This window comes from Pyxicephalus adspersus, chromosome 1 (genome assembly GCF_032062135.1).
Source record: "Pyxicephalus adspersus chromosome 1, UCB_Pads_2.0, whole genome shotgun sequence".
Taxonomy (NCBI): domain Eukaryota; kingdom Metazoa; phylum Chordata; class Amphibia; order Anura; family Pyxicephalidae; genus Pyxicephalus; species Pyxicephalus adspersus.
Genome location: NC_092858.1, coordinates 91564852 through 91586003, shown reverse-complemented (window position 1 = coordinate 91586003; position 21152 = coordinate 91564852). Strand labels below are relative to the sequence as shown.

At 34.7% G+C, this 21152-nt stretch overlaps 1 protein-coding gene across 2 annotated transcripts in view; it reads left to right on the top strand.

Moving 5' to 3' along the window:
• Positions 1-21152, top strand: part of CSMD2 (CUB and Sushi multiple domains 2) — a 576326-nt gene that overhangs the window by 224697 nt on the left and 330477 nt on the right. For both annotated transcript variants that reach the window (XM_072418831.1, XM_072418823.1), the window contains exon 4: positions 17890-18084. In XM_072418831.1, coding sequence (XP_072274932.1) covers positions 17890-18084 — 195 coding nt within the window. The remainder of the gene's footprint in view (positions 1-17889; positions 18085-21152) is intronic.

The following is a 21152-nucleotide window of genomic DNA, read 5'->3' as shown; positions in this document are numbered from 1 at the left end:
AGCCAAAGGAAAGGTGATTACAGTAACCACATATTCCCTTTACAGGTCTATCTTTGAGTATTTAGTAAGCCAATGAACCCAATCAACATTATGGACTATAGTTATGAAGGGGTGTTGTGTTTTTTTCATTAAGCATAAACTGGTGGTGTATTCATCACTGTCATTAAAAAATATGTGCCAGGAAAATTCAAATGCAGTGAATGTTTGGTGAATGTCAGATTCAGTACTTACAAACAGGCTCCAAATTGTTCATTCCTTTACTGTGTCAGCAAGCTAAAAACAGCAGACCACTATAACACATCAATTCTCTAGTTCAACTCCTATGTGTCTCTCCACTTTTTATGAAGTCTCTCTAAAGATATGTTGATCACAAACGCCTATAATTTAAGTCAGCTTTATTCTTGTAAGAAATTTGTGGTGAAAGGTCACTTCTGCAATTAACTTTGGTTTTCTCAAATACCTGTGTAGTTGCATTAAAGCTGCAATTTTGACAATGATGATGAATAATGTAGGTCTATTTATAGAAATCTATCTCTTAAAATGTTAAGATAATGACAAGGCAGGACTAATCTTACAGAATCCATATGTCATATAGCAGTAATTTAAAAGAAAAAATCTCTCAATTTATTTTTCTTTTTTTCCTTTTTTAGTGCAGCTCTGCAGTGAGTTGAACATCAGTAGCAGGCATTTTGTCATATACACATCTCATAATATCACAATTGAACCGTGTAGTGATAGATGGTAATATTAAATAAAGTATGCCATATTACTTTTAATTACTACATGTAATAAGCTCTCCAATTCTTAATAAATATCATCTTAAATATTTTAGTATTGCCATGATCAAGCTATTTTCTAGAGAATATCTTCGCAGTTCCCTAATTAGCTATTAAGCTGATCATCCTTCCATGTAACTCAGAGTGTACCAGGGGAACAAGAGTACATTATTTTAGACTTGTCAGAAAAAAAAACATTATTTTGCCATTTTCAATGACAAATGAAAGGAAGCAGAACTATACCGTCAGTCAGAGTCATGGACTGAAATACAGTATTTTAATGACGTAAAGAATAGGCCATAAACATGCTGTTTAGGATGTGCCTATATTTTTTTATGTGTCCTGTTATTATTATGCATTCTTTTTATTGCTTTAATTGACTCGCAGGGGAAAACTACACATTTGTAAATGACTGTTAAAGACTACTTCCTTAGTATACCTCTAGACATGGAAAAAATGTATCATTTGGCTAACAGTCTTATATCTGCTGCAATCTCCAAGCTCTTTAAATGGGAGTCAGATAAAATCCTGTTAAACACAATTTGTAACATAAAGTGACTGTTTCCAATTTACCATAATGGCTTACTCGTCAGTCTCCTTGTCTTGTCTTCTGCGTGCCCGAAAGATGTTCTTTATCTTCTTCCAAGTACTGGGCATGTGGATTGACACCAGACGGACACAGGACTGCTTAAGAAGCAGGTGAAATCCAGTGGTGTGAAAAGTTCAAAAAACTATTTTGTCTCTTCACTAGAGCTAATTTTGTTTTGTAGGATAAGTTATTATAACATTTTTGGGTTGTAGCAGATTGTTAACCTGACAGGTTACTCGGCTTATGTCTAGAATGTATGGGTTCCAGTTTTACTTCTGACACAGTTTGCTTGTTTCAGACTGATGAAAAATAGCTGCAGATAATTGTCCCATATAAGCTTGTACATGTTAATTTTATTATATAAGTCATTTTCATATATGAATATTTATATCTGTTTTTTAAATATTTAAGTCTGCATCTTTCACTGTAATAACTAGTGATCGTGCAATAAGAATCCTGTTCAGATAGATGCACTTTTTTTTATTATGCTTTGCTTTAAAGTGGAACTACACCTTCAAATAAAAACTTGCAAGCAGACACATTATGTCCCTTTTGCAATAAAACAAGTATAACTTCCTTTTTACACTCTTTTTTTGAATATACAGGAGCGGCTACTAGTGCTTATAGTTGTTAAGCCCGTCTTTAGCCAGACTTTGAAGAGTACCTTATAAGTAGGTGGATTTGCATCACAAAGTTTGAGCTGAGAAACTCAATATCTTTGTACTTGATTTACACATTTATACTTCCTTACCAATTGCTGGATGTAAAGTTGAAACTGATGAAGAAATTATGAATAAAGACAAATAAGTAAATTTAGTGACTGTCTTGAGAAATCCTGAGACTACATTACACATTTTCTAGTTTGTCTGGGGTAGACTTTTACATTTTATATCTTTAACTCATAAATTTAGGATTGTTTTTTACTATCATTGTCATTGTTTCTGCAATTTTTGTGGTCAACAATTTTTCAGTAACAGTTGTCTGAGGTTCATGAGGATCAGATATATTTACCATAGATCTATTGTATGGTTCAAAAATTCAAAATGGAAAGATGACATTTCCTACAGAACACAGTAATGTTAAATGTTTATTATGCCTTGGTGTGCTGCCCCAGCAGCTAGGTTTTCATTGTTTATTTTTATTTGGTATGTTCCTCTCTTACCCGGCTTCTGTTTGTGACTAGTTAGTACAGTTTCAGTTAGACACTCCCTGTCTTTTCATGTTAGTCAGTTTTCACTCAACCATCTTACAGACAAGGCTCAGCAAACCAGTATCGTAATACACTTCTGGAGGTACTTTTAAGACTCTATAATATATAATCTACTGCACTTCTTGGAAGTAAAATCATGTTGGATCCGTCTTCTGTGTCTTTGGAAGAGTTAACTGGCTGGTGATAATAGCAAATCAGCATGTGGGCATATCATCAGCTAAGACTGGGTCTAGGACAGTGATCGCCAGTGGTCCGCGAGAACAGTTTGGTGATCTGCAGAGCTGCGGACCATGTACCCTATACAGAACGCAGGCTCAGGGAAGTAGGTGGGTTTTCTCTGGACACAACCCGTTCCATGGCAGGTTTGAGCCTGAGAGAGTTCTGGCGTCAAGATGTCACTATGGGGGAAGTTTCTTATCCCTTTGAGTGACACCTGGCTCCCTGTGCATGTGGTAAATTTAGTGGTCCCTAGGTCCAAAAAGGTTGGCAACCATTGGTCTAGGACACATGTCAAAGCATAAAGCGGTATTGTCAAACAGCTTACTTGGTGCGTTGATTTCAAAGTAATATTTGCATACCCTTAATTAAATCATACAAACCTGACATTCTATTGTTGCTATTACTATTTTCTAAAATTGATTGATTGTTTGTATACTGTATACATACTCCAAATAGCCATTTGTAGTCTGCATACCAAGTGATTTTTAGCTTGGGCCTTTAGTTTGTATTCATAATCTATATCCATAAAAGTGTCCGCTCTCTCACTGTATGATTAACACATTTACCTTTCTGGTCTTTTTTCAAGCTCAGTGATTTCTATGAGAGAGAATAAAAAGAAATCTTGGTATAAATGACCATTTATCTTGTAAGATCTTTCACAATAATCTTTGATGACACCATTTTAGGTCTCAGAGTAAGTAATTCCATGTTTACAAGCTGTAAGACAGCTTCCCAAGTGTGAGAGGGATTTCTGTATCTTTTTCCGATGCTCCTTATGTACGAAGGTATTTGCTATGATTGTATCAGCTCCCAAAAACCTCTCAGAGGATATACACGCATCACGGTGTCAAGATACCAGACACAGTATCTATTTCTGACATCTATATAAACTTCAGATTTAGTATCATTATCAGTATTAATGTGTCTACGCTTGAGGAAATTCCATGTTGAGCTATATATGGGATAAATCTGCATGATGAAATGATTCTCCTTACTAAGAGCAGAATATAATGGAAACATGGATGCAAGCTCATGAAATTTTAACGACAGTGATCACTGAAGGACTTTTCCAACATATTACATTGTAAACATCCATAGCCAGAGCAGAAAAGCAATGTCCTCTAATAGCATGCTGTGGAGATAGTCCAATTTTATGCGGATGCTGCAGTCTATCTACAGAGGTGCAGCATGCCTTATGGAGTAAGACATATCAATCCGATCTGTCAAACCTCAGCAGAGAGACAACTACTTCCACACAAAGAGAAATAGTCCTCCTCTGCAGCATGCATTCAAGTAAAATAAATTGTGTGTTTTTGAAATTTAGGATAAAGTAAGGGATTAGAAACACTGTAGATTTTATTTTCTGTTATCTGGAATTCACTTACCATTTACCCAAACATTTCATGGTGACATTGATTTCAAACTTCAAATAGTGTAAGAAAAGGCTTGTAGTAACTTTTATTGCTGGCTGTGTCATTGATGTAGTGTATCTAAACAAAAAGAACAAAAATGTTATTTCATACAGTTTATCAGTCTTTAGATTACTGCATTACCAATTCTCAGACAGGTAGCAGCATTTGTTTCCCCCTTCTTATTTCACGTGGTCATCCAGCCAGTCATATATTTCCTGTTTTGGAGTGGCTATGCTAACATCTGCAGCTATATATGTTGTATTGATGGAGGGCCAGCATAACTACCCTTGGGTAATAGCACCCTGTGAAAAGGGTACAACAATATATATTAGTAAATTTAGATGGATTTACATGAATAACAAATAGATTCCAACACAGTTTTCGTTACTACGTCACGTAGTTACAACAACAGTTTATTTTTCTGTTTGTGATAAAAGTTTTAACTAGATAAATAGCTAAAAACTTTTATTCCCGTGGTATTGTTTCATGGTTTGTCTGAGTCCTCTAACTTCCACTTTTGTGGACAGCTTGATCTGTTTGTGCTTTAAGTATTGTTGTTGTTGACAGATCTATAACAGAACATGTTCTGTACAGAAAAGCATCTGAAGTGCTTTTGTTTTTCTCATTTTTACTTAGTCTAATTACACTTGTGCCTTAAGTGCATTTGGCCTCTTTGTAGTTATAACCGGTTTACAATATGAATAAGCATCAAAGTTGAATTGTGATTTGAGAACAATAAAAGCGGACAAATGGTATAGAAAAACATAAGATCAAAAGTTTCACTGCTAACTTAGAATATTTGGACAGTTGCACATTGTATTTTATTTGAATGCTACCCAAAGGCAGGCAGAATGTGCTTTGCAGCGTATATATCCTACTAATATGACATGTGTGAAATCAGTTTTGTGTGTGAAAGGCATAAAAAGAGACATTTGTTGGTTGAGTTGATTTGTACAGAAAAATGTACATTTTTTATTAGCCACTTTAGTATATTATTTTTTTATCATTGTGTCAGTACATAGTTAACTGTGTACCTGCCAGAGAATTTAAAAAGATTCCATCCCTAGATTTGCCATCAGTACTGCAACCCCCAACTTCTCTTAGAGCAGCTATTTCATATTTCAATGTGTTTTTTGGAATTTTAACAAATACAAGAAAACAGAAAAACATTACGGTAGCTATTTTAATTTGAAAAATCCTCTTTTGATCCTCATCATTTTGCAGACATTGAACAACACCTAACAGTTTATTTTCCTAAATGGAAATTCGATCAGATTTTAAGTAAAGCCTCAAGCTTCCGTGATTTCCGCCAGTGCCACTTTTACTTAGAGAAGCAGTGCAACAGGAACTAGTGAACAGTGACATGAGCTTAAACTTTTAGTTGAAAGCGATAAAGAGGAATTAGTAGTAGCTGGGTTGAAATGGCTCTAATACATTATATTTAGTTATCACCCTATTGCAAATACTAAGACAAGCATGCCATCTATTCCAATGTCAGATGCTTGAATGGTATAACCTGTCTTTTTTTACTTTAAAACTTGCTGCTGCCCATATGTTTGGCCCTGCTGGCATTAATACTTCATTAACATTATTAAGTTTTTATCTTATTTTGTACAATCCTAATTCTAGAAATAAATGCCTAAGGAAAACAAAATGTCTCGCACAGCCAAAACAACAAATTCATTAGTATATATTTAAATGTGAGTATTGTAAATTGCTGTAAAATTGCAGCAAATTTGAGCTTCTAAGATAACACAAAATCATTGCAGCCTAATATTTATATGATACAAAAAAAGTTTACTTTGTCTAGCAGGATGAGCTTTTTGAATGTTTAGTAAACCAATCCTAGATATGTTCAAGAACAACAGAAATTAATATTTCATAACTTTTTTTTTTCAATTTGGCATAGGCTAGTGCTTTTTGTACTAGTAGGCAATTGTTCGCTGGTAATTGTGAGTGTGAAGTTAAGTAATAGTAAGAGTAATAACTTTTGTTTTGTAACCTTAGCTATATTTGTATTGCAGTGCTGGCACCTATGTGCTTTAAAGAAGAATTCAAGTTAAAAATGAATGATTGTGAAAAGACAGGTTCTTTTTTGCAGAGGGGACAGGCTATGTCCCCTTTGCAATCAAAAAAACATACCCGTCTGTTCTCAATATGTGATGATCCTGATCCTGCTGTAAACACATATCTTCACATGTAATTACAGTACCCACAGAGCTTTTAAAGCATTTCACAATCTTTGCTGATCTAGGAGGAGGGTTTGCAGTCAATGCTCCCAATGAATGTTTAACTTTTTTGAAGAATAAAAAGCAATATGGTTGGTGATGAAGGCATTTAGTAAGAATGCAATTTTAGGTTTGCACCTGAACTTTGCTAAGAATATGCTCCTGTAATGCTTTTTTTTCATGAAAAGTTGTCTTATATACCAAAATCACACAAAACCCCATGCATAAATGGTAAAAGGAGTTTAAGAGATTATGAATTGCCTAGGGTAATTTAGTAGATGTTACTTTGAAATTCAACAGTTGCAGAAATGTTACTTCATACTGATAATATATATGCAAATTTTTGGATAATTTTCATGTAAATTTACATGGTCCACATTGAAAAACCCAAACCTATTGAATGAGTTTGAGCATAATTCTATAATGTAACTTTTCCCACACCATGAGAGAAAAAATACTGTTATATCCTTTAAAAAATAACATACAGCTACAGAAACCTGTGTTATCTTATGAACTTATCTTTGAAATCTGTAGGGCTGATGAGATTATTCCATATTAAAATAATTGATTTTTTTATAAATTGTACAATATATTCAAGCCTATTTGAACTCCCCTTTTCTCTTCTCTAATCTGTTGGGATCTATAGCAGTAGCTACAACATCTAGGTACTAATAGGAATTGTTTCTGTCTGAATCTTGTTGCGAGAAAGGGTCTGACTCACCACTTGGATCAGTTCCATAAAGTTTTCTAGTTTCTCCTCCTTTCTTAGTATTCTTCTCTATATAACTAAACATTACATTCAGGTTAAATTATTCACATGAGTTTGTCAGAAATATTTACTAACCTCAACTGCAAACAGCTCTAAATGTGTCTAACAGTATAAACAGTGGATAAGATTCTCTAAATTATATATATATTCCTTGCTCAGGAGGCATAGATAATTCCACTGACAAATTGTGAAATCAATATGAGAAAAGCTAGCGCTTTGCTATTGCAGAGGAAATTACAAATCATTTCCCATGGAATGCGGGAGAAGTACGACAGTAAAAATACAAATGCTACAAGGAGAAATAAAACTAGGAATAGGGAATGATGGATGTCTTCAGGTTTTATCGCGCTTAGCTGAACGCGCCATTCTGCTCGGAATCACGGGAGCTTCGGCCTGTGTAAGCAGGAAGAGATTTCCTGCTGTTTATCTGATCCTGATGAACGGTCATACGTAAATGACAAAATGTGCTCGGTAAGAGTGGAGTTTTATACAGTAGAGCCTTCGAGTTACCGCGTGCAAGGTTTTGGCCTTTGCGATAGCTCACTTTGCGGAAAATTCATCCAGTCCTATTTTCTCTTTCTCACTTACACGAGACGGATGCTGAATGGACTATTTTTCAATCCAGCCTGGAAGATAAATCATCTTTATTCTTTCGTTAGCCCTTGGGAGTAGAGCTTGCTGAGAAGCTAAATTCTATTTTCTTTCATTTCAATTGTTTTCATTTTTGCTCTTTTATGAGTAGAGCTCATTACCGGGCAGTAAGGTTACCATGATAATTATGAAGCAACTGTTACAACGCATCATCCAGGGTGACTTAACATTTACTGAATCAATGAAATGTCAAAAAAAAACAATCAAATTATGTTTACTATTTTTACTTAATGTTCTAATTGATTTTTGTGTGTCTTGCTCTTTCCTATTTAGTTGTATTCATATGCAAATGAAAGTGGAGTTTCAGCAGAGTTCTAGTTATTCAATAAATATGCCCACTGTGCCTAGAGAATAAAAATATAATCATTGTTTTGTTTTCATCTCATGAAAGTTTATTGAAATGCCACATGTAGTGTATTAGTAAGGGTAGGAACTTTAGGGTGACAAATGGCTTTGTGATTATTCTAAGCACTTTAGAGTTGACCTCACATCAAACCTTCATAGAGTGAAAATATCACAGATTGTGTGAGATGCCCAAGAAAAATTATTATTGCTATTGATCTATATACTACCATCCTCTGCCTTGGTGCTGTGGAGATTAATAAAAGAGTGTGGTAGAACATAACATTTCACAAAGACAAGAATGTACAGCCATGAAAGGGGACAGATACAGCATGACAAATCTATAATTTAATCATAGCCTAATGTCTGTAGGTATAGGACCATTTGTTTTGGTGGGGTGGGGGGGTAGGGTTGTTTGAGCCAAATCATCTACTAGTATGTTTTTGGGGATTTGAAAGGAAACAGAGTTCCTAGAGGAAAACCACACAAACACAGGAAAGATATACACAGTCCATGCATGAGCCCGGCTAAGATTCAAACCTCCTAGCCATTTGACAATTTTAGTTTTGAATAAAATGGAGAAAAGTTAGACCATCATAGGTTTTTATTGGTGTCCTTATTAGGGATTTTTACCATTTTATTTGTGCTGGTTCTTATTGTAAAGTAATGGGAATCCAGCATTTTTGTCCTCAAAATTGGAGGTGAGGGGAATCTTCCAAAGAAATCAATGTTTTTAGGCTATTATTAGGTGTTGGGTAAGTATTCAGTTACCTAAACTTTTTTAGTTCCAATTTTAAATTTTACAATAATCTCTTTTTTTCTTTTTCCAAAAAAGGTATGCAAAATAGATAGGGAGAGAAAAATAGCTTCCTGGCCTGAAAAAAAGTTGTCATAGCACTAAGACCTATTTTTATATCTTGGAGAAGGTCATCCTTTTGATTCAAAATCATTTTAAGGGCTGTAAAGAGATGATGTGCATAAAGTAGGTAATTTTCTTTCAGGCAAATTGTAGATTTGGTGTAAGGTCATTTAAACCCTTTGATTAGAACTGACATATCTCTGTGATGGTTGTTGGCCACATAAGTAAGGGCTGTTTGGTGGAATGGGTAGCTTGAAAGCCAGACTGGAAAGGGTCAAGGAGAGAGTTGGTGTTCAGGTAATCTGCAATTTTTTTATAGACAAGGTGTTCAAAAAGTTTGGAAACATATGGAAGAAGAGAGATTAGTGTAGGAAAGCATTTTTTAAATTGGGGTCTGTACACCTGACCAAAAAGAGAAAAAAAAGTTGTTCCATGAATACGCCTTGATATAAGGCATATATAGGATGTGAAAACAGTGTGTATACATTTAGCTAAATTAGGTTGGCTAATATTCTTACAGATGCAGTATACACATAACTCAGACACATACAGGATTCCATATTATTATCTGACATGCAAATATAGAAAATCATATTTGGAAAATCAAGAGATTTCTGTATTCAATTTCCACTGAATCGTTTAATGATAGATTCCCATCTGGGCTTAAAGCAAAACACATGTAATCTTTTATTAATGATATCAAATTTATTTTTAAGTAAGTGTTATATAAAACAATAATTTAGGTCAATTGTGTCTAATTTTGAACAGTCCATTAACTGACGATCTGTGTTGGTTGCAGACTGACATATAAAAATTAGAGATTTTTATTTATAGTTATGTTCCAGCCATTAATTTTAGTGAAGAAAAAAAAAAAGAAGTTGATTCATTACAAGAAAAATGACAATGTTATGATTAAATTGGTTCTTTGACAGTTTGCTGCAGGAAATAAAACATTAGTTCTACTTCATTTGTCATCCCCTATTGTATGCCTAACATTAGTACTAATCCTTATATCATGTGCATAGTTATCAACTTTTAAAGTTGTATGTTACAGGCAGTATGGAATGGAAATGAATAAGACTTGGGACCTAAATACAGCTGTACTATTATTTGGTATATTATGGAGCATCGCAAGATGCAGTTTTTGTGCTGGCCACTTTACAAAATGAATATGCCTTTGATTGCAAACTACATTTGTTCCTGCCTTTAGCTAATTTTATGAGAATAATAACTTTTATTGCATGTAGCAGTATCATAAAACCATTATTGTATTATAGAACAAACTGCATTGAGCAGCAATGTTTGGGGTGCAGAAGTCTAAGAGACTGTGGACATAAATGTATTTTTCTGACCAGTGTTTTTAAAGCAGATAAGAAGGTTTTGTAATCCAGTATTACCTTTTGAATTGGATTTTTTACAGCAGTATTTGCCTGGCTTTTTGCAGTATTTGTTCAGCTTAGGTTCTTGAATTTTAGTAAATACATGTTCTTTTATTATGTATGTGTTATTTTTTTTTCTCCCATACAAATCAGTGTTAGTGCAGGCAAAATCAAATCCAAAACTTGTCAAAAGCACATAAACCCTCCCAAATGTTTCTATTCATCAAAAATAACAGTGCATTTGGCACAGCGTGAGTCTTATGTTTAAGAAGACATACCTGTCATACCAGCCTGGACTTGCAGAGGGTATTTTATGTGCATGGCAAACCTAAAGGAATTATGACTGTGTTGCATGAAGCGCAATCGGATTTTAGTTCTGCTGTAGTGAATTGCCAAGCAGATGTTGGTGTTATATGCATCCTATGTATCTTGTGTATTCACTTTCATCTAAATTATGTTGTAAAGTTTAAAACAAATAAATTACATTTATTGAACAAATTTAGTGCCTCACATGGGCAGACCAAAATCTCCAAACATCCTGGTTACTAGTGTTGATGTTCGAATTCGGGTTGTCCCTATATTCGACCCGAATATGGCTGTTCGAATTCGGGTATACCCGAACCGAACTTTGCTGCATTCGACATTGCCCTCGTATTGGCTCCAGGATCAGTGGAGCAGAGCTGTCAGCATAAGCTGTCAGCATAAAGCTCCGCTGATTGCTCTGCTCCCTGAGTTGCTGAGGAAAGGGAAATCCTGATCAGGCTTTCCCTTTCCTCAGGGAGCAGAGCAATTAGCGGAGTTTTATGCTGACAGCTCTGCTCCCCTGATCCTGGAGCCAATACGAGGGCAATAGAGGTTGAATGGAAATACTATGTTCATTCATACCTCTACTGCTCTGTGATTGGTCTATTTCTCATCCAATCACAGAGCAGTAGAGGTAATGAATGAACATAGTATTTCCATTCATTGCCCTCCTATTGCCTGCGGTTACAGCTAATTGAAGGCACCTGCTTTCAATTAACTGTGACCGCACAGTTCCCACGGTCCAGGAATCCAACGATGACATTATGATTCATAATGTCATTGTCGGATAACCTGTAAAAAAAAAAAAAAAACAAGTTTAAAATAAAAAACACATACAAAATAAATAATTAAAAAAAAAGTTAAGTTACACAAACACACACATTAATAAAATAATTTTTTCAATTAAAGCCTTGTCCTATTTTTTACTTATATTTTAACCCTTTCAGGGAATGAGTAAGGGGATTTATGTACCCCTGTACTCATTCCCCAGGGTGGGGCGGTGGTGATCTGGGAGTCTTCCTATTAAAGGGGGTTTCCAGATTCCAAAGACCTGCTAAAAATGTTTATAAATGCCCCCATTGTTTTCAATGAAAGCTTTCATAAAAGCTTAAAAACACTTGAAAAAGCCTCCATTGAGTTCAATAGAAGTGTTTTCCAGCGTTTATCCAGCGTTTTAATTTTTTAAATGTTGCAAGCAACGTTTAGGATAACGCTCAAAAAGGTGCCTGAAGGAAACGTCCTGGTTTAGATTAGCCCATGGGAATGCAGTCCGTGTAGACTAAAGCTGCATACACACGTCCAATAATTATCGTTAGAAACGACTGATGAACAACCGATTGGCCAAAAAAAGGGACCAAGGACACCGACGAACGAGGATTGTCATTGGAAATGAACGACCGCCACGGTGGATCTGATTGGCCGACGATCTTTCACTATCTATCGTGTACAGGCGTTCAGTGATTGTGCATGTTTCTGCTGTACACTTTCTCCTCTACATGTCCCTCCCTGCATCGTTCAAGCGGTTGTATCTAGTGTGTGGACGCTGTTGGTGGATTATTTATGAACAATCATATTGTTACAGCATGTACAGAATTGTGCACAATATGATTGTTCAAGTATAATCGTGCATAATCGTTGATCGGTCGTAATCGTTAATTTTCTAACAATAATTATTGGAAGTGTGTACCTAGCTTTAGCCTAAAATTGATTTGACAGGTGCACTTTAATCTTCATGTAAAGCACAGGGGTATGTAATAGTGTTATGTATCTTTTTATAATGTATCTTTTCATGTATCCTTTTATAATGTATCTTTTTACATCTGTTTGGAGGCTGTAGAAGCTCTACACAGTGCTGAAACAAACCCGAATTTTTCTCCCATTGACTTTAATGGGATTCGAATTCGACCACCCGAATTTTTTTGCTATATTCGGCCGAATAGCTGTCGAATCGAATAGTGAGCTATTCGACCAACACTACTGGTTACCTTTAAATGCTTGAATATGAACAATAATTGATGAAGTTCATGAGTTCATGATGCCAGTACTACTCATTAGAATTGCAAGATTTTTTATTGCACGTTACAAATTTGAAATGTTGTATGAGATCTTGTTCATTTAGAATTCTGAAAGTATATAACTACTTTATGGTGAAGAACTGACAATATACAGACACTTTTTTTATTAAATTATTTAAAAAAAAGAAAATATATTTTGAAGGAGCACACAATATGGCTGATTTATTTTAGAAATTTGTATGCTTCATAAAAAGTTTGTGCACATCATTGGAGATTCCAAAATATACAGAAATTTGTTTTTACATGACTGCAAAATTGTGAAGTAAATTGTGTTTACAAACTTTTTTAAGTGAAAATGTTTTGCATCTTCTGTAAATCACATAGTAGTCTGTGCCCTTTGTAGACCATGAATCTGGCCCAATAACAAAAATCTCATTCAAACTGAGATTCTTCTTAGATTTTTTCTGAAATGCTTCTGAGATTTTGGTTGAAATAAACAAAAACTAATATTAATAAAGAATTTTTTAGGTTTTAGATTAGATTTTATATTTAAAGTAGAGAAGCATTACAATAGATCTTTGGGGAGATTTCTGTAGAGAAATAACATAAATCAAAGTTCTAATTCTTCCCCACACTATGATAAATTGAAATAATAAAAGCACAACCATTTGCTGGATTCCTATATGTCAGGGCTTTTCTGCCCACGTAAAGGAAAAAAAACTACTAAAGTTAAAGGAGGGACTAGATGCTTGCTTACCTTCTGACCAAATAGTCCACAAAAGTGTTTCTTAGAAAGGTAGTGAACTATTTTTTCCTGTCATATGTAGGAATAATAAATGTCTGCTTTGTCTTTTGCTTGCAGCTAGGTTGTGAAGTCACGTGCATATGGGCATATCTTCTGATCCTATGTTCCATAGTTCCAGGTTTCATTCACTGCAGGCTGAATGGAACCAAACTTGGCACTGTTTGTATACTTCACAAACCCTGCAGGGAGAATGTCTGTCAGAACACATGAATGCTTATATATGACTCCAAATTCAAGACAATTAAACATTTCCTAATGCCTTGGGTCCATTCTCCACTCTAGGCACCAAACTTAAAGCACTGGTGGGTTCTTGTTAGGCAAATATTTTAGTCAGTGTGCCTGATGAAGCTGCTTTAGGATCATGGAAGGTAGCACAGTTATTATGTTTCTTCTTCACTATTAAAATATATCACATTTGTAATAGTTTATATTTCTGCTACAAACATATGCATTATCAATATGGAAATATTTCACATTGATTTAGAAATTAGCATTAAATAGCTATCTGGGTGTGTATGCAGGTATCCTAAGACATTTACAGCCACCAGCATCTGCTTTCAGATTCTACTGTCAGAATAATGAGGTTTACTTTAAAGTAGAACTTAACTCAAAAACATATAAAGTCTCTTGCCAGAAAACCTTTTCCTCTGCTTCTGGTGGCAGAGTTTCAGTACATTATCAATGGTCTCCCAATGTCTATAGAGGATACTCATTAACCTTGAAGAGTTGCCAGCAGAGATGTAGGCTTTGGAGGATGCGGCAGTGACAGGTTCCTGGACAACTCATCACTGCAGGACACTTAGAAAATAGGTATGTGCCATAATCTGTAGGTATGCTGAGCATACCTGCCAATCGTGGAGAAAAATTCCCTCCCCCCCAACAACCAGTGTTTAGTTTCACATTAAGCTGGTCATAGACAAAAGGTAGCAGGATGCTATGCATGATCCAAGTGCCTCTATGATGGGGGCAACAATCATCTCAAACATGGGTGCTTTTTAAAAACTGGTCACCAAACCATGGCTTGCTGAATGTTGGTGGCAAGAGCAACCAGTAAATTATATTGTAATACATGTTATCATATTTCAAGTGTTATTGATTATTACTTGTTTGTGATCCATCATGTGTGCTTACAGAAAGTCATTTAATGTTTCCATAGGGGATTATGGAAATATATCATCAGTCATTTTTATTCTCCAGTTTGTGATCATGTCACTTGACTAATATACACAAAATGTATCCAGTTTCACAAAGATTACTGATTGTTTTCTCTTGTGTCATTTTCATTTCAATTACAATTCATCATGGTTTACGTTCTTCTGTCTTTTTTTTAGTGTTATACACTTCCTAGGTAACATTTATTGAGTTGATATTGGCTTTTAAACATATTTCTAAACTATGCATCATTACAGCGTTGTTTTTCATCCTACACTGACATGAAAGTGATGTATTGTGTATTGGATACCTACATAATTATATATATATTAGATTATAGTTACAAAATTAAATATTTTCATTTTGACATTGACTGATTTGTATTCTTTTCTTACATGTACTATGCCATACCATAGAATATCTAATATATTGACCTAAAGTTCACCTTAAAATGTAACTCTACTCTGAAACTTACAAAAGGAACAGTCATCTGTGGGAAATGTATATGTATTGCAAGAATTTAACAAGCTTGCAGGTTTCTTCATTTACCTGTTCCAAGAAAATGTTGTATGTTTTAATATACCATTTCCAGACAGTTTACAGAATGGAATGGTCTGTACAATATAAATATGAATAAAGTGATATTGACAATCTTATTTTCAACAATATTTTTACAAAAATTATATATTTTGTGTGATGATTTATGGGAGTCAATGAGAAGGCAAATGTACTGCAATTTATACTGTTTTAATACAAAATATTACTTCATTTTAATTGAAAACGATTGTTAGAAAAGCCTATTTATTCTACTGTTCATTTTTAAAATCAGGGGAACTTTACTACAGTGTTTGCAGAATACATTAAATAGCAGGGCATCTGTCAATTAGATATTTGAAAAAACATAATTAGCAAACTAGTTACTGATGTTCAAATGTATTTCAAGCATGAGAATGGAGAATTTCAGGATCATGTCTGCTGAATCTGTGGTGTATATCAGTAATAAACTTTTACTGTAAACCTACGGAACAATCTCAGGATCATGACTGGAGATGGTATGGTGTGTACCTCCATATAGTGTTACCATTGTAAACCATAGTAAATCGAGAGAAATTCGATTTACTATGGAGCAATGTGTGAATTTAGCTCTGTGCACTGATGGTGGTTTTTGACTCCCTGTGCTATAAAACAGCAGAAGCTGCACTGGGAAGCTCCTAAAAGGAATAACAAAAACAGTCATCACTCTCCATCAAGTCTTTCCCTGCCTCAAAGAGGCTAAAATGCTGCTGTAAATGTTTTTCTTTTATTTCTAAAGGTTCTCATATTACTGCAAAGCTCTGTCTTCTCCTCTAACATACGGTACTTACTCTTCCTACCCTAATTAAGAGCAAGAATCAGAATGAGAAAAAAATGCCAGCTTGTGTCTTACATAGGAAGGGCTGAGTACAAATAAGTTGCTAGGGGTGGCTGTATATGCTCAGTATGCTTTGTACTCATGGCAGGGAACTCTCTATTGTCCCCAGATACAATTTCATTGCGAGGTGATAATGAATTAAATTTAATGAAAATGAAACGCAAAAACAAGATTTTCCAGGAAAAATAATTTTCTCAAAAGTTTGCAGAATTTGCCGCTAATTCCTAGTTGTAATCACTTGTAGTATGCTTTTTTTTTTTTTTTGAATGAATAGGATGTTTTATTTCATACCTTTAAAGTTATGATATTGCAAATAATGTAATAATTGCACTTGTAGTATGCTTAAAGAAGAAATCTGTCTCAATAGCCAAGACATTAACATTGTAATAATATTTCATTTCACCAAAAATTAGTTGCTCTTGGTAATTTTAACTAACTGCCATTCCCAATATATCTTTCTCCTGGGCAGATTTATAGTAGGTCTTTCATTTACAGTTGTAACTGACGAGGAAATTTTCAAAAGGGGCGCCTTTTCCAGTAACAAGTGTCTAAAAGCTAAAAGATATCCATTTCCATTTTTGATGTGACACAGGACAGGGATAGGATGAAAAATCTTTCAAATAGGACACAAAAAGCAAACCTGTAAGCCCAAGTAATATCTTCATGGCATTGGTCAGGACAGGTATTAACATACTAAAGTTTATATGAAATTTTAGTGTTTGGGTTGCACAAATACTTTAGGCAGAAGTAATGAGGATCATGGACCAAAAATAAACTTTGTGGATAGAAAAGGACCCACTAGAATTGGTAGTTACAACTAACTACATGATCAACAGCTTGCAACATGAAACCTGGCATTTTTTCAAAAGCTTTTATCGAAATCTTTCGGCAGATTGAAAGATCAATCAATAATGTTTATTTATAAATGAGGACCCAGTGGAACCTAGTCATAATTGCAATGGATGTCCAGACCTTTAGAATTTCATAGAATGTGAAGCTTCAGAATCCCCCAAAAATTCTCTTGGATTGGGGCTACCCCCATACTGCAAGCATAAAATGTTCACTTACGTCTAGGTGGGATACAAAGAACAAGTTTATTTACCTTTACACCTTGCTGCTCTGGTGGCCAGCACAGTTACTCTTCCATTCCAGCTCCAAGTTGTGTGCGGGCTCTTAGCACCCTCTACTTGAAAGGACATCTAAAGTTCTTTTTTTTTGTGACAGCCCACATAGGGCTCAAATGTGGTCACTTTGTAATAAAACAAAAGTCTTATATACAGTGACAATCATAACACCCACCCCCTGCAGCATCCTCTCCTACTGTAGTGCAAGCAGCCACAGTTTACATGTAGGGATACAATGTTGCAATGAATTCATGAGCTGATCGATATCACAGAAACAGTGCAAATTAAGTGACACAACTCATATTTTTAATAGTAAGCCATAGTTATTACGGTAATTTTCCAGCATCTATAAAGTGGTTCTTTCAATACTACCATTTGCTGATTCCATTTCATTGATGTTATGATCTCATGCCAACCAAAAATGTGAAAAAATGTTTTACATTAGGTAGAAAGATAACTTTATGTGTAATGTGATGTGCTTTGGACAGAAAGAAAGAAATGTAAAACAAGTAAAACTTTTTTTTACCATGAATGCATGGTTGATTACCACTAAGTATATGTATTATGTTTATGTGCTTGATTTTATTTGTTACATCTACCGAAAATATTTGGTCTTGACATAACAAGATATGTTTGTTTTTACAGTGTTGCCAAGCCACACATGTGGAAATCCTGGGCGACTACAGAATGGTGTACAACAGGGGACTACATTCAATGTTGGGGACAAAGTCCGCTATAGCTGCAATGCAGGCTACATACTTGAAGGACATGCCCTGCTAACCTGTGCATCTAGTTCCCAAAATAGCGCCTCTTGGGATTTTCCTCTTCCAGCCTGTAGAAGTAAGTTTACTTTTATACTTTCTCTGTGTTATTTATTTTGCTAAAATCAATCTAACTTGCCTTTTTTGGCATTGTGCCGTTAGAAAGAGGACTGAAAAAATATTATAAATATTATATTATAAAAATAAAACCTTAAAGGAGGTCGCTGAGATTGTTAGCTCTTATAATTAGGCACACCATGTCTGGGATGCCCTCCTCACCCTTACTTCTCTAAATCCTTGAGTAGGATACACAAACTTCAAATTAAGGTAATATGCTTAACTCATGTACTAAATCTCCTCCTCCATTACCAACCCTAAATTGCTGCAGCAAAGAGGAAACATCCTAAATCTCTAATATAGCCCATCAAAGTTTTAAGGTAGTTGATTAAATTCACCAAATCATTGTCATAATTCTAATTTCTAAAATGTTTCACCTAAGGTTTGTTTAATATGTCATGTGTTAAAGATGTTCACATTCCACATACTAAAATATGAACACAAAACCTAAAATCTAGTGAAAAATGTATTCCAGATGTTAAATTATTCATTTTATTTTTATTTTGTCTAATGTTAGCCTCATACAACATAGATGTATTTTATGCTTATAGTTTGGGTTTAGTGTTGTTTTATTACTTTTACTGCCATGCCAAAACATGCTCAACATTTTTAGGCACTACTTTGTGGGCAGGGTGGAGAACTTTGAACTGTCCAATGGCATCAAACTGACACTGACCTTTGTGGCTGAAGGCACTGTGGAGAAATTCTTTTGAAAAGGAATTCTGCACAGTCTCTGCAGCCACACAAGTCATTTGAAATCTTGTTTTAAAGTATGTTTACTGCTTGCTAAGACACAGTTCTACCTCAAACATCTGAATAACACATCATGAAGTTTGTAAATTAAAATAAGAATGTGCTTCACTTCAGATTCAGCAACAATATGTCTTGTTGGAAGTTTCTTAGGTCAGACATAATTTCATCAGTCTATTGCTTTCTTTTTATCTTGTATAAGGGGTTGAAGTTAAAAAATGCTACTTGATATGCTCCAAGTATTACCAATAACAAATCCCCTGAACCAGGTCTTTTTTTAACTGAATGGCTGATTGAACAGGAGCAGATTCTAAATATTTCACAGTAAACATCTTCCACTGGGATTTACACATTTCCCTCATCTCCCCATGATATGCTCAAAAGAATATTTCAAAAAATGATCTAAGTACTTCTGCCATGTATTTTCACACTACAACGCCTAGAGATTATAGGTCAAAGAAATGTTAGTATGTGTAATGACTGCCCAGTGCCTGGATTCAGAGATCGCATATCACCAGAGGCAAATCAGGTACTATATCGCAGGACAAACATTCACATCATATTTCATAAAATTCACATGCTTTTATCACCTCTAAAAGAAGAACCTTCTCATGTGTCTGAACAAGGCATTTACTTACCAAGGGAATGTCTTAGATGAATTTAAACATTTTCAGTTAAAATGTACATTGTTAGTTGAAGGAGTTTCAGAAATGTAGGCAAATAGCCAATATGTAAAATATGGAGGTCCCTGATAATACAATAAACGAAAGCCACATCCCCAAGGTAAATCACATCCAAAAAGATTTTTGAGTTCAAAACAATGGGACTTTCAAAAGGTTAAATACTTAAAAACAACAAATCTGATTATAGACAAAAATTCTAAACCATACATAATAAAAAAACAAAACATAATAAAAAAGTACTGGTGTTCTGTGTTTTCTTACAGAGTGGAATAATCTAGTCCTTACAATCATCAAATATTTAAAGAATCACCCCTCTAGGGATATATCTATAAATCCATTATTCCATTTCAGGGGGACAGAAATCAGTTTGACGCATTTTGCAGCATTGTGGTTGCTTCTTCAGGAATTAATTATATAGATAGTAAGGTTTATGTAGAACAAATAATAAAACGTGTATAGGCAAACAGTAATTCCACAGTAAAAGATATCAACCATATATATGTAGAACAAATAGAAATAGTTATTAGCACTAGGAACTTGAAGTTCAAATTTTATTAAAATAACCCAAAAGCCTTCATTAGAACTATATTCCTATTGTTATCTTATTTGTCTGATTTTTGCCCAGAAAAGTCTATGGGCTCCACTTTTTAACCAGGGAATCTGACATCCTCAAGTGGGAAACAGTTACTGCCATTGAAACATATAAAACCAGAAGATTCCTACAAAGGAATGTTTGAGGGAATGTCAAATTTTCTGTTTTATAAATAGAGCCCTATAAGTTCTTTTGAAAAAAATTGATTGCATTCGCCCACTGCTATGATAGCATTATTTAATGCCTTATGGAATTTGGTGAGAATGTTCTGCTTATTGGAGCAAATTAGATCAAACTTTGTTTATATTTTTATAGTGTATCTAATTTATTTCGCCTTTTTGTTGAACTCAGTGGACATGTGAAATTTTTACCTAGCTATGCAATTATGTATCATTTGGACTTGTTTTAAACAGAGTAGTCCACATTTTGTGCAAACCAAGATTAGAATTGACACAGAGTTTGCCACTAAATTCTGTTTTGGTAAACCCTAAATTTTTTTTAGGGAACCAATGGGCATGTTTATGTGAGCAAATGTTGGCTAGTTTATCAGTCTTTTATAAGCTGCCAGCAGCCAGTTGCTAGCATATGCAGTCAGCAAACACCAACCAAGGGAACACTGCCTTCTATTAACATTAGCAAATAGGCTCCCAGCCAGTTAATAACTATATGGGGGCAGAAATAACGGACAGTAAATTGCTTTACAATCATTAAAGAACATTTATCAAAACAATAGAATGCCAAATCTAGGAGAATTTGCCCGTCACTAATTGGGATACGTTTCTAATGACTGAGATTCACAGGTTTAAAGTAGATGAATTACCTAAAGATCACATTCTCTTATGACTGCTTCCTGCAGTGCCTGAATTCACCTCCTCCCATTATTTCTACATAAACAAACAATTCCACCTGCACTTATAGAACACATTATTGTGACATCATCCAAGTTGACTCCCATCACTGGTATTAAATAAACAGCTAAAAACAGGAGATGCAAAACCTCACTAT